General features: G+C 38.2%; 1 protein-coding gene across 4 annotated transcripts in view; it reads left to right on the forward strand.

Moving 5' to 3' along the window:
* Positions 1-13462, forward strand: part of Smg1 (SMG1 nonsense mediated mRNA decay associated PI3K related kinase) — a 102901-nt gene that overhangs the window by 18439 nt on the left and 71000 nt on the right. For 2 of the 4 annotated variants that reach the window (XM_052200557.1, XM_052200566.1), the window contains exons 2-5: positions 8868-9031; positions 9338-9493; positions 10949-11121; positions 12715-12773. In XM_052200557.1, the coding sequence (XP_052056517.1) occupies positions 8868-9031; positions 9338-9493; positions 10949-11121; positions 12715-12773 (552 nt within the window). Of the gene's footprint in view, positions 1-4359; positions 4418-8867; positions 9032-9337; positions 9494-10948; positions 11122-12714; positions 12774-13462 lie in introns of all 4 variants that reach the window. The other 2 variants (XM_052200586.1, XM_052200576.1) reach the window with 2 other exon arrangements.

The following is a 13462-nucleotide window of genomic DNA, read 5'->3' on the forward strand; positions in this document are numbered from 1 at the left end:
GGCAGAGCAGCATTGAGAAAGAACGTTTGGAAACTGAAAAATGGATATGGGGCTTTAGCTAAAAGAGTGAAATGAAGTCAGAAGTGGTGGTGCATGTCTTTAAATTTAGCACTTGGAGGCATAGGCAGGCAGATCTCTCTGAGTTTGAGGCCAGCCTGGTCTATATAAGTTCTAGGATGGATACCTTGTGCACGCGCGCGCGCACCCCCCCCCCCCATACACAGGGAGAGGGAGAAGGAGAGGGGGGAGGGAGGGAGAGAGAGAGAGAAGTGTACTGCTGTGAATGTTTCAGTGATCTGAAAAATAAGTGGAGGCTAAGGTGGAGTTGTGAAGAATCTGCACAGTTACTGATGAGATGGAATGTGTAAGACAGTCTCATGTGACCCAGTCTGCTCTTCAAATTGCTCTGTAGGTGAGACTGACCTTCAATTCTTGATCCTCCTACCTCCACCTCCTAAGAGCCAGAATTCCATGTGTGACCCTGACTAGATATTTAGAAGGAAAGGAGTTCAGTTACTTGTAGAGGAGTGTTGTTCATGTGCTCTTGAAGGTGGTGTGGTGAAGAGTGGTAAAGTGGAAGAGTCTGGCCTACAGAAGGTAAAGGTGTTAGGGAGGCAGGTGAAACTTAGGGCCTAGGTGTCTTCTCTAGGAAGGAGCTTTACTTATTGTCTGATGAAGATGGAAAAGGTTATTCGTGCATATGGAGGTGAATTTGGATTTATGGGGAGAAAGTTTGTAGTCACTAGTACAACTAGGAACTTTAGGTTAGTTAGGAAACCTCAGTCACCTAACCCATAAAATGTAATTAATAGGGTTGTAGTAAAGATGAAATGAGATGGTAGATGTTACTTTACTCGTTGCAGTGATAAACATTTGACAAAAGCAGCTCAAGGGAAGGAGGATTTATTTTGGCCCATGGTTTCAGAATGTCTTAGTCCATCATGGCAGGATAGCCATGGTGGTCAGAGTAGAAGAATGTGACAGAAAAGACTCAGGGACAATACATTCCCAAGGATCTGCCTTTGACAACCCACTTCTTATAGTGAAGTCCTAAAGCAGTGGTTCTCAACCTTCCTAGTGCTGAAACCCTGAAGTACAGTTCCTCATTTTGTGGTGACTCCCAACCATAAATTATTTTTGTTGCTACTACATAAGAGTACTTTTGCTACTGTTATATAAGTATCTGTGTTTCCCAGGGGTCTTAGGTAACCCCTGTGAAAGAGTCGTTTGACCTTCAAAAGTTTCACCCATAGGTTGAGAACTCCTGTTCAAAAAGTCCTATAATCTCCTCACATAGGACTACCAGATGGGGACAAAGCATTTCAAACACAATCATGTGGGGTTTTCAGATATGAACCTTTGATTAGGCTTGTTGCTCTTAGTAGGAGCTCATTGATTAGCACTTCTTAGAGTGAAAGTACAGTCTTTAAATCTGTGTGGCAATGAAGGTCTTGTTATAGATTACAGCAGAGCAAAGGAATGTGAGGGAGGTGTTTACTAGTCTTTTCTCTGATGACAGTTATGCACATGAAGCAAATGTTACAACCTAAAATAATTTCCTCTTAGTGATTGTACCTTCTGTTTAATCAGATTAGCTGTCAACTAAAAGGACATTTGAAGTACCTTGGAAGTAACACATTTATTTGGTGCTATTACAATTATACTTTACCAAGAAATTGTAGTAAGGACATTTTAATATTGCAAAGTTGATGCAAATTCATTTATAATTGTGAAATGAAACAACATTGTTTTATTAAATATGAATATAGTTTTTTAAAGAAGAGTTCTATAATTTTTGGGTGAGTATATTCAGTGGGTTCTTTTGTTTTTCTAGATGTAGGTATAGGTAGAGGGAGTATAGTCCCTAATACTGTCCTTCTGATGCTAGTTGCAAGTAAAGTCTTTATATATCAGGCTTATAGTTTATTACCTCAGAAAGTGTTCATATTACCGTTAGTAATGTACACATAGGGCAGAGTCCAGGAAAGTTCCAGGTATGGAGCTTGCAGTTGTCCTTTCCTTGGAGAAATAAAAACAAAACAAAACAAAACAAAAAAACATAGATACCAAATTCCTGTTGGTATCTATGTTTAATAGTACCCAACTGGGATGCTTGCCCCAGTTTTTGTAGGAATTTTTATTAAAGCTCTGTAGCTAATTGCCTGCACAGTTATCTTAGTTTCTAGCCCTCTGGAGTTTGATCTGTGTAATTCAAATGTTCTACTAAGTCATACTGTTCCACTCTGTGGTGTGGCTTAGACTCCCACAGGTGAACAAAAAAAAAAAAGCCTTCCCAGACATGACATTCCAAGATTTTAGAGATGACCTACCAGAGCTTCCTTGGGATAGATAAGGTAAAAATATATTTTGTTTTCATTCATTCTAGACTTACTAGCTACTGAGTTACCAAAAACAAACAAAAGGTAACAACTTATAAGTAATTAAAATTTAGTATTATAGTCGCATAGTACTTAGATAATTAAGGAAAATTTACCAAGAAATTGTATTACTTAACATTTTTATTACAGCAAAATTGATGCAAATTCATTTATAATTTTGAAATGAAAAGACATTCTATTAATTTGAACATTACTACTACTACTACTACTACTACTACTATTTTGTTTTTTGTTTTTGGGAGACAGGGTTTTTCTGTGTAAAAGAACCTTGGCTGTCCTGGGCTTGCTTTGTAGACCAGGCTGGACTTGAACTCAGAGATCTGCCTGTCTCTGCCTCCTGAGTGCTGTGTGCCACCATGCCCAGTCCTGAATGCAGATTTTATTTCAAGAAGAGTTTTGTATAAATAAGTCTCTGAGGGTTTGGAAAGCTGGCTAAGCCATGAAGTAGACTGGTTACTCTTGCAGGGGACCCAGGTTTTGTTTCTAGCACTTAAAGGTGACTCATAACCGTCTGTGTAACTCCAATTCCAAGGGAAACTTATACCCTCTTCTGGCTTCTGCAGGAACCAGATATGCATGGAGTTTATATACATACATACATGCAGGTTAAATGTTTATACACAAATAATTAAAAGGAAAGTGTTTGGGCTTCCCAAATAATCAATCTTTCAGCCCTAGACTCCTCCTTAGAACTATATTTCTAATGTGACAATGGTGTTCTTGAAGCCCTAGGCTTCTTGTCTTTTCTTCTCCTTGAAAACATGTTTGAATCCAGGTGAGTAAGAGACTCCTGGTTAGTGTTTGGTCACCTTGACACTAGCTAGAGTTATTTGGGAAGAGAGAACTTTGAGAAAATGCTAGGTCAGATTGGCCTGAGTGCAAAGCCTGTGTGGCATTTTTAAAAAAAGGATGCAGCTCACTGTGGGCAGTGCCAACCCTGGGCAAGGTGACCCTGAATAAGGAAGCCAGGGGAAGCAGTTTCCTCCACGGTTTCTGCTTCACTTCTGCCTCCAGGTTCTTACTCAGACTTACTCGTTGGGTTCTTACTCAGACTTCTCTCGGTGAAGGAGAGTTGTAACCTGAGAGTTGTAAGCTGAAATAATAATTCCCCTTTCTTCCCCTGGTTTCTTTTGGTCATGGTGTATTATCACAGGAGCAGAAAGAAACCCTAAGACAGAGACATTATGGAGATAGTATTAGATTTAAGCTTTAAAAGATACATCATTTTTCTGCAGAATGAGCTCCTGGCATTTCCTTCAGCTGTCTTTTGCATATCACTGTTGCAGAGAGTATATATTCTTACCTCATTGCTCTTATTTCCTGGTTTATGTCCATTACAAATTAACTCTAACCATGAGTTGAAATCTCTTCAGCCCAGGTTAAAAACGGCTTAATGTGATGATGCTTATTTCAGTGGCACCACTATGTGTGGTGTTTGCATCAAGTCATGTTAGGTTCCTTTATGGAAATGCTTCCTTAGGGAGTTTCCTGACTTCACACTTTCTAGAGGTGACTTTTTGTAGGGAATGGGGTTGCTCAAAGACTATCTAGAAGATACTGTCTCCGATCTGTGGTAGATAGATGTATGAGGGGTGAAGATTTGAGTCACCTGAAGTGAATGGCCGCCTAGATTTATACTTTCTCTGGATTTTGACTATAGGTAAATAAAATGGTTAGTAACTGTATTCACATGGGATCTATATATTACAGTTAAAATTTAAATTCTTATGGATTCACCTGCTTTTTTGTTTTTTTGTTTTTTGTTTTTTTGATCGCCACTTAAAGAATCTTTGTCCTCCATGGCAGAGTGGCTTCCCATTGGGATTTTTTCTTCAGTATTTGAATTTACAGTGGCCATAGTTAATGAAAAAGCATCTAACCCATGAGTGAGATTTGCTTCATGTTTGAACAAATGTTTTAACCCGCTGTCTTCACTAATACTGTAACTGCTGTCTTACAGATTGACTTGATGCAAAACACCACAAAGGCTCCATATTACACAGTATGCGATTTTTGAGGTATGAGCTTTAGAAACTTACTACCTCTCATGTGGCATGTACATCAGGCGTAACTTCAGTTGGATCATTTTGGGGCAATTTATGCATCTTTTCTTTTTTTCCTCTTCACATTTTTAGAATATTAAAGGGACCGTGGAAATATTTTTGGATCCTTGTGAGGATTCTTAGTCTAACAGATGTATTTTCTTCTTCCACTAAATTGAAACACTAATTCTGTAGATGACTTTTTTAGCCCTTCTAACTAGCTTGCTTAACACTGATTCCTGCTTCCTGGAGTTGAAATCTATATTTTCTGTTTTGTGCTTTCTTAATTCTTAAGTGTTTATTTCTGTTCTTAACAGTTATTTATTTTTTTAGACTGTGGTGGTCTTGTCTTGTTGGTGCTAACAGCCTAACAGTTTCTGAGACATACGCAGAATAGATATTGTAGAAGTTGCTATTTCATAAAAATGCTCAGCCATTTTATGCATTTTGTGTCAAAATTGTGCGCAATGCTGGCTGGAAATACAAGTTTGCATTAAAAGAGCCCAATCGGGAGGGCATTTGGGGTTGTTCTCAAAGAGTGGTTCTGACCTAGTGAGTTCTTGTTATTGTTTTTATAAATTTTTATAAAACTAACTTTATGATAAAAAAATTTCAGTGTTCATAACTTTTGGGAGTTAAAACCTTTGTTTCTAATGAATCAGGAAATCTCTTGGTTTTGTAAGCATAATGTGAAATCACATGAATCTAGTCAATTAGAAACTTTTGTTAGCAATACAATGCTTAATTTCTTCATTGACGAGCATGAGCTGCTTTACATGTAGTGTAAGAACTTTTTATTGCATTTACATGCTAACGAACTGCTTATATATGCTTTTAGCTTGGAAAACTTCGAGTTTATTTTGAATTATGGCCATAATTCTTACTGTGCTCTGCAAGCTATGTATTAAGAATTCTGTGTATGAGCTTTGTAACAGCCTTGTATGTTAGCTAGGTATTAATTCACATTTATACAAGAGAAAGTAAAGGCCTGGAAAAACAAGGGACTGTGCTATTAAAATGCTAGGGCTGGATCTTAGCCCAGATGGTTTTAACTTGCCCAATCTGTAGTCTCATGTTACTACTTTTTCACAGAAAGTACTAGTTAGGATAGTATGGGCAACTTGTGAGCATACTGAGAATAGGAAATGACAGCATATGTAAATATTGATAGATAAATTTTGTATATCAGAAGTAGTCATCTCCTTATCTATTTGTGCATTTACTAATTTTCTTTCTTCAGATTGAAGTAGGTGAAAACGCACTCTTAGACCCCTTTCTCCCCTCCCCCCAACTGTGCCAGGAAGCCCATAAACTCTCCCCCCCCCCTTTTTTTAAATATTTTTTGAGAAAGTAATAATGTATTAGTTGATTATAGGTAAACATTTAATATATTGTTTTTAGAGCTATGAAGGATTGTTTTTCACTTGTTTGATAAAGTTTTATGCTCCATTGAGCATTAATTCTTACTTAGTGTCTGCAATAAAGTATCTGCAACCCCCTCCTCCCAATTTCATGGATGATTTTATTTTTCTGCATTTGAAGAATTAGCTTTGTTGTATGGGCACAGACTACATACTTGAGGAGGACAGTCTACCCTTTGTGTGTGTGTTTTTTTTTTTTAAGATTTATTCATTGTTATATCTAAGTACACTGTAGCTGTTTTCAGACATACCAGTAGAGGGCATCAGACTCCACTACAGATGGTTGTGAGCCACCATATGGTTGCTGGGATTTGAACTCAGGACCTTTGGAAGAGCAATCAGTGCCCTTAACCGCTGAGCCATCTCTCCAGCCCCTGTGGTTTTAACTTGCCATGTTGTATCACAGACTCAGACTGTCTAGTTAGGAGTTCATGTTTAATTGGACCTGTTCTATGTTCTGTATCAGCAGGAATTGCATTAAGTACAGATCAAGGTGTCCAGCTGTGGGGGTAAGAACAGGATGATAAAGTAAAAAAGAAGCATGTATACAAAATCCTGCTGCCTCATGAGTTCAGGTTTTTGGTTTGTGGTACTGGGTATTAAGCCAAGAACCTCCCCTTGTTTATAGTAGTCAAGGAGCTCTAAACTTCCCTTTACCCTCCTACTCACCAATCATCAGAGTTTTTTAAAGATTTATTTACTTTTATGTGCATTGATGTTTTACCTGCACGTATATCTATGTGAAGGTGCCAAATACTCTAGAAGTGGAGTTACAGATAGTTAGGAGCCTGCTGTGAGTGCTGGGAATTTAACCTCAGTCCTCTGGAATAGCAGCCAATGTGGGTTTTTGTTTTTGTTTTTTGTTTTGTTGCTTGTTTTAAAAAGATTTTATTAATTTTTATGTACGTGAGTACATTGTAGCTATCTTCAGACACACGAGAAGGCATTGGATCCCATTACAGATGGTTGTGATCCACTATATGGTTGTTGGGAATTGAATTCAGGACCTCTGGAAGAGCAGTCAGTATTCTTTACCACTGAGACATCTCTCCAGCCCATAATTTTTTTCCTTTTTTGGGGGGTGGTGGTGGATTCAGGGTTTTTCTGTGTATCCCTGGGTGTCCTAGAACTCACTTTATAGACCAGGCTGGCTTGAACCCAGAGATCTGACTGCCTCTTGCCTCTTGAGGGCTGTGATTAGAGGCATGTACTACCACCCCAGACTTTGGGGACCACATGTTAGAAGGAGAGAATTTACTGCCACAAGTTGTCATTTTTAACTTTTATATGTTTGCTGTGACACTTGTGGGCACATGCATATACCTACCACTGAGAGTCACACTCAAATAAGTAATTAAATGTAATAAAAAATTGTATCAGATTTTTATGGGGCAAGGTGTCACTAAATTGCCCTGGTTGGTGCTGAACTTTGTGATCTTGCTTTTATCTGAGTAGTTAAATTGTAGGTTTTATCACCAACCCAGAAATAGAGAAATTACTATTACTACTACTATTATTTTTTAAATGAATTTCTTTTTCTTGGGACAATAAAAAAAGTAACTACTTATTTGTATTCTTTATATGCTAAAGTAAGAATATTTGGTTTTCTTCTGTCTTGACAGTTTATGAGTGATACCTAGAATAATAAGACTCATGAAATTCTTGTAGCTTGCCTTGGTTCTTTACTTCACTGAAGAGGAAATAGACACAGGACTAATAGGAACTAATAGGTGGATAAAGATGCTGAGTTTTGTCTTGGGCTATACCACTTGTTAATTCCTAAGTGTCAGGCATTATTCTGGCAGTGATTACATTTCTGAGACCTTGCCTTGCCTTCTTTTAACATTTTGTTTGCTGGGCTGGCAAGATGTGTGTAGGTGTTCTTGTTGTCAAGCCTGATGACCTCAATTCAGACTTTGGGGACCACATGTTGGAAGGAGAGAATTGACTGCCACAAGTTGTCATTTTTAACTTTTATATGTTTGCTGTGGCACATCACTGATCTCACACTCACAATAAGTGATTAAATGTAATGCAAAATTTGACTTTATTTCTTGCTTTTTAAATAAGTTTAGTTGGCATTCTTTTGGCAAAGGCATTAAAACATAGCTGAGCATAAACAAGATCTTTCTTTTAGTTGTGTTCTTATACCCAACTTGTTTATCAAATACCAGTGCATATTTTCCTGCCAGATAATTGAAGATTCCATTGAGAGTTTGGTAGACATTTGGTAGACACTAACTTTACAGGGAGTTTGGATCACACAGTCTCTTTGACATGCTATCACTATTTTTTATTTATAACCAGGAAGACTGGCCACATAACCCTTTTTGGAAGGAGAGTGTAGAAAAATTACCTTTTAGAATTACATCATGGGAACGAATCCTTGAGCTAGAGAGATCAGTTGTTTAGTTTTCCTGGGACAGGAAGCATGCAAAGCAAGAAACTCCTGGGGCTGAGGTGGTAGCTTTCTCCATAAAATGATTGTTGCATATGCACGAGGACCTGAGTTGGATTCTTAGCACCCACATAAAGAGCTAGATGTGGAATGTATATTTGTAATCACAGCTCAGGGGAAGCAGAGAGAGGCAGATTTGTGGAGCTCTCTAGCCAGCCAGCTCAACTCTTGTATCTCAGGTCCCAGCAGGAGACTCCCAGGAAAGCAAAGTGAACAGTTTTTGAGGGATAACACCAGAACTTGATTTCAGCCTGTTAGTCTCCACACATGTGCACATATGTGCATTGGCACCTGCACACATCTCCCTTCTGTGGAAAAAGCAAATTAATTAAATGAACAAATTAATATGAGGTGGCTCTTCAACAGGAGAGCATGAGCTTGTTGATGTTGTTGACGATCTCTCTTCAGCTGAAAGACTTACTAGATAATGGAGTGCTTATATAGAGTTATGGCTGAGCATAAAGGTTAGAGAGAGATGCCATATAGCTTTGGCTATAAAAATGTTTGCTTAAAGCTCTGATAATATTATTTTCTTTTTCTTTTTCAGAACTGATAGTGCATCAGCCGACCCAGATACTTTAAAATACTCCTCATCTAGAGATAGGGGTGTTTCTTCCTCTTATGGACTGCAACCTTCAAATTCAGCTGTGGTGTCTCGGCAAAGGCACGATGATACCAGAGGCCATGCTGACATACAGAATGACGAAAAGGGTATATAGATTTTCTCCTGTTGGGGCATGCTTCTGTTTTAGATCTGCTTCTCTTTTGTTAACTCTCCTGCCAGGTAACATCTGAGGTTCTTCAAGGCTACTGTCTCATTTTCTCATCCAAAATGTGCTTAAAGCATCTGTCTAAATTTAACTTTATTTCTCTACTTACTTTCCAATGAAGGAATCAAAATGGTTTGGAGTCAGATAGCACAGGGGAGATGAGAGAATTAGGTTGTAAATTAGGAAGATCCTGTTAGTTGAGGGAAATGGGCCCCTGTTAAGATAATGTAAACATTGCTGTTTTCAGGTGGCTACAGTGTCAATGGAGGATCTGGGGAAAATACTTATGGTCGGAAGTCGTTGGGGCAAGAGCTGAGGATTAACAATGTGACCAGCCCTGAGTTTACCAGTGTTCAGCATGGCAGTCGTGCGTTAGCCACCAAAGACATGAGGAAATCACAGGGTAAGACTTGGAAATCAGGCTTGACACATCACCCCTGTTGCCCATGAGCAGAGCTCATGAGTGCAGCTGTGAGTTGCAAAGCATGTAGATGGCAGCCATTTACACTGTATTTCTGTGAGCTGCTAGCTGGTAAGAAAATGTCACAAGTCTGGGTAATAGAGTATTTGTTTGTTTGTTTGAGACAGGGTTTATTTTAACAGCCCTGACTGTCCTAGAACTCATTTCATAAACCAGACTGACCTAGAACTCAGAGATCCACCTACTTCTGCCTTCCAAGTGCTGGGATTAAAGATGTACCAACCATGCCCAGCTTGTGGGTAAGTTCTTAAAGGGTTTCTGAATGGGCAGTGGATATGGTAAGTGGAGTCTTTTTAAAAGTTAAATATACGCATACCTTGCCTTCTTTTGGAGATTTTCCAGTATAAAGTGCTTCCAACGTTCAGAATATTAAAGATAAATGTGTATTCAGGCCAGGCATAGTGGTACATCCCTTTAATCCCAGCACTTGGGAGGCAGAAGACAGGAGATCTCTGTGAGTTCAAGGCTAGCATGGTTACATAGTGAACTCCAGGACAGCCAGAGCTATATAATAGAGAGACCCCCGTCTCAAAAACAAAAAACCTAACCATAACATATATTTCTTTCATTAAAGGGAAGTAAAATTCTACTGGTAAAGCTTCATACAAAGTTGAGGGTTTAGATATATATGGTTTGTTTTACACAGTTGCTTTTGCACAGTGTAGTTTATGTGTACCTTGTTGAACATTTTGTGTGTGTACAAATATACCACCTTTAAAAAACATATTTAACTCAAAAACAAAACAAAAGCGACTGATTTCTTGGGCTAGTGAGATGGTTCAGGGCTTAGGTACACTTTTTACTCTTATACCCTGGTTAAATTCTCAACACCCTTCTGCCCAAACTAGAGAAATGATAACGTGAACAAGATGTTTCCTGCAGGAGCATCTCTTGAGAAATAGAAACATGGTGCTTATAGAGACCATCGTCCCTGGCTTAGAGTCATTGTCTATTCCTGTTTTGTTTCCCCCTCCCCTTTGTGTTTGTTTTTGGTTCTTGATTTTTGTTTTTCTTGAGATGACTTCCCTGTTTTTCCTTAATCTCAAAACTTGTGAACTCAGAATAGTTAGTAGTATTTGAGTCTGCAGTTAACTGCCACCATGCCCCTTTTTACCTGGATCTTGGAAATAGCTTAAAATGGAACTGAAAAAATGGTCTTCTAAGATTTTCTTTTTTCCTTTCTTAGTCTTCCTCAGTGAGATGCTCAGTTTGCTATGGGGGTTTTCATTCATGTTATCTTTGACAAGAGTTTTTGGGGGACTGTGAAACTGTAAACAGGCATTCATCTGTAGATACAAAGAGCTGAACAAAGGAGAGATCAGAATGCCCTGGTTTTGATGTTCTTTAGAATGCCTCATGTATACTTCATATTTTTAGTATACCTAGGTGGCTACAAAACATTTATATTCACAGAGCGATCGATGTCGTACTCTGATGAGTCTCGACTGTCGAATCTTCTTCGGAGGATCACCCGGGAAGATGACAGAGACCGAAGACTGGCTACTGTAAAGCAGCTGAAGGAGTTCATTCAGCAGCCAGAAAATAAACTGGTGAGTAAATGTGCTTGGAGTTGCCGAGTATTGTTAGGGTTTCCAAAGTACACAAAGTGGTTCCGTATTAGGAGTGCAGGGGTTGATTTGCTTTTAGGAAAAAAAAATGAAGGGCTTCCTTTCTTTGCACTTGGCCTATGTTAAGGTGCCTTGGAATGATAGGCCTCCTTATGCGTCCTTTATCTGTGATAGCTATTGTTGGAGTCACTTTGGTGTCTTCTTTCATAAAGTGCATTAAAAAATTTTTTTAAAACATACTTTAAGTTGTGGATAGACCTGCTGTCTAGTCACAACTTAAAGGAGTTTTTTTTGGACAGGGCAAGGTACCTCTATTTTTCATACATAAAGTGGAAGTATGGGGTATGTATTTTATGTATGTGAGTGGTCTAGTGACCAGGGATCAAGAAATGGAAAAGTGGGCTGGTGAGATGGCTCAGCAGTTAAAGAGTACTGACTGTTCTTCTAGAGGTTCTGAGTTCAATTCCCAGCAACCACATGGTAGCTCACAACCATCTGTAATGGGATCTGATGCCATCTTCTGGTGTATCTGAAGAGAGTGACATTGTACTCATATATAAAATAATGTATGTAGATGTGACTACATTTTTTAAAAAAAGGAAAAGTTGGGCATCTCAGGTTAAGGACGTCTCTTGCAAAGGTCTTGAGTTTGGTTCCCAGCATTGATGTTGGGCACCTCACAATTGTCTATAACTCTAGCTCCAGGTGATTGGACACCTTTGGCCTCCAAGAGCATTTCTTCTAAATACACATACACTTTGGAAAGAAGTGGAAAGATCCTTAAGACAAACTTCAAAAGTAGTTAGAAAATATTTCTCTGCTTTTTAAGTAATTTTCTTGATGTTAAGAACTTGATACAGGAGAAAATTACAAAGACTAATACAGTAAGGCTCCTCCCCTCAAATTTCATTGTGAAAAGTTTGATTATAGAGCAAGCAGAAAGATGTGCAGTGAAGTTCATGCTGTCAGTCCTAGATTCTGTTATTGCTATGTCACTGTATTTCTTTATTACCTTTCTCAATCCCCTTGTCATTCCATGTAAATGCTCTCCAGAGGCTGTCAGCTAAAATGAGCATGGATATATCTTGATACTGATTATGACTCTTATTTCCTGTGAGTCAGTTTCTTTCATAGCCTGAAGGAGGAAACCTGCTATCCTCATGCGATTGAGGATTCTACTTGAAAGAGAATCTTCTATCCTAAATATTGGCTTGTGGAAAGGCATGAGCTGATGCTTTTATGAATTAAAGCTAATATTCCAGAGAGTTTTAAAACATGTAAACTGAGATGCTCTATAATCATAATCTGAATGGAAAGATAAGTTAAAGAATGTTTATAGTGTTGGGCAGTGGTGGCTCACACCTTTAATCCCAGCACTTGGGAGGTAGAGGCAGGCGGATTTCTGAGTTCTAGGCCAGCCTTGTCTACAGAGTGAGTTCCAGGACAGCCAGGGCTATACAGAGAAACCCTGTCTCTAAAAACCAAAAAAGAAAAAAAAAAAAAAGAAAAAAAAAAGAATGTATACAGTGCTGTTTTTAGGTAGAATCTAAAGTTTCTATATATATATTTTTTAAGGTACTAGTTAAACAGTTGGATAACATCCTGGCTGCTGTGCATGATGTGCTCAATGAAAGGTAAGTAATAATGGCTACATTTAGGTGACTTTGAAGGTAATTATAAAAGCAAAGTAAACATGATAAACTCTGGACCACATTATTAAGTCTTATAAACTTATTATATATAAGTTTATTATTGAATACAAATGGAATCTACTTGAAAGAGAATCGTCTTTCCTAAACATTGGCTTGTGGAAAGACATGATGAGCTGATGCTTTAATGAATGAAAGCTACTATTCCAGAGAGTTTTAAAAATGCTTAGAGAGCAAAGGCAAAGGGAAACTTCATTCTTTAAATAATCTCTAGGCTTTGCATAGATATGCAATGATTCTAAAGATTTGCAGTATTGAAATACTGCAGATCAACTTAGCAGATCAACGAGATCAATGATGTTTTCTTTTACACAATTAATGCTACACTTTCTTATAAGTTTGTGTGGTTTAGCTACTAAACATTTTCTAGTTTGGAGTTCTTGTTGGATATTATAGAGAAATGGAGTGCATTTTCTAGTAATTTCCTTATGCCTCTTTCTGTCAATCAGTTATAATCTGAAGCCTGGATTTAGCACTTCTGAGCTTTTTAATATTTTTTAGTAAATGATTTTATAAAGAAATCTAATGTCTGATAAAGGGACTTTTGAGCATTGTAAAACTCAAGAGGATGCAGTTGTAGAGTGGGATAAAATTCCACCTTTTTATTTAGTTTG

Source organism: Apodemus sylvaticus, chromosome 1 (assembly GCF_947179515.1).
Source record: "Apodemus sylvaticus chromosome 1, mApoSyl1.1, whole genome shotgun sequence".
Classification (NCBI taxonomy): domain Eukaryota; kingdom Metazoa; phylum Chordata; class Mammalia; order Rodentia; family Muridae; genus Apodemus; species Apodemus sylvaticus.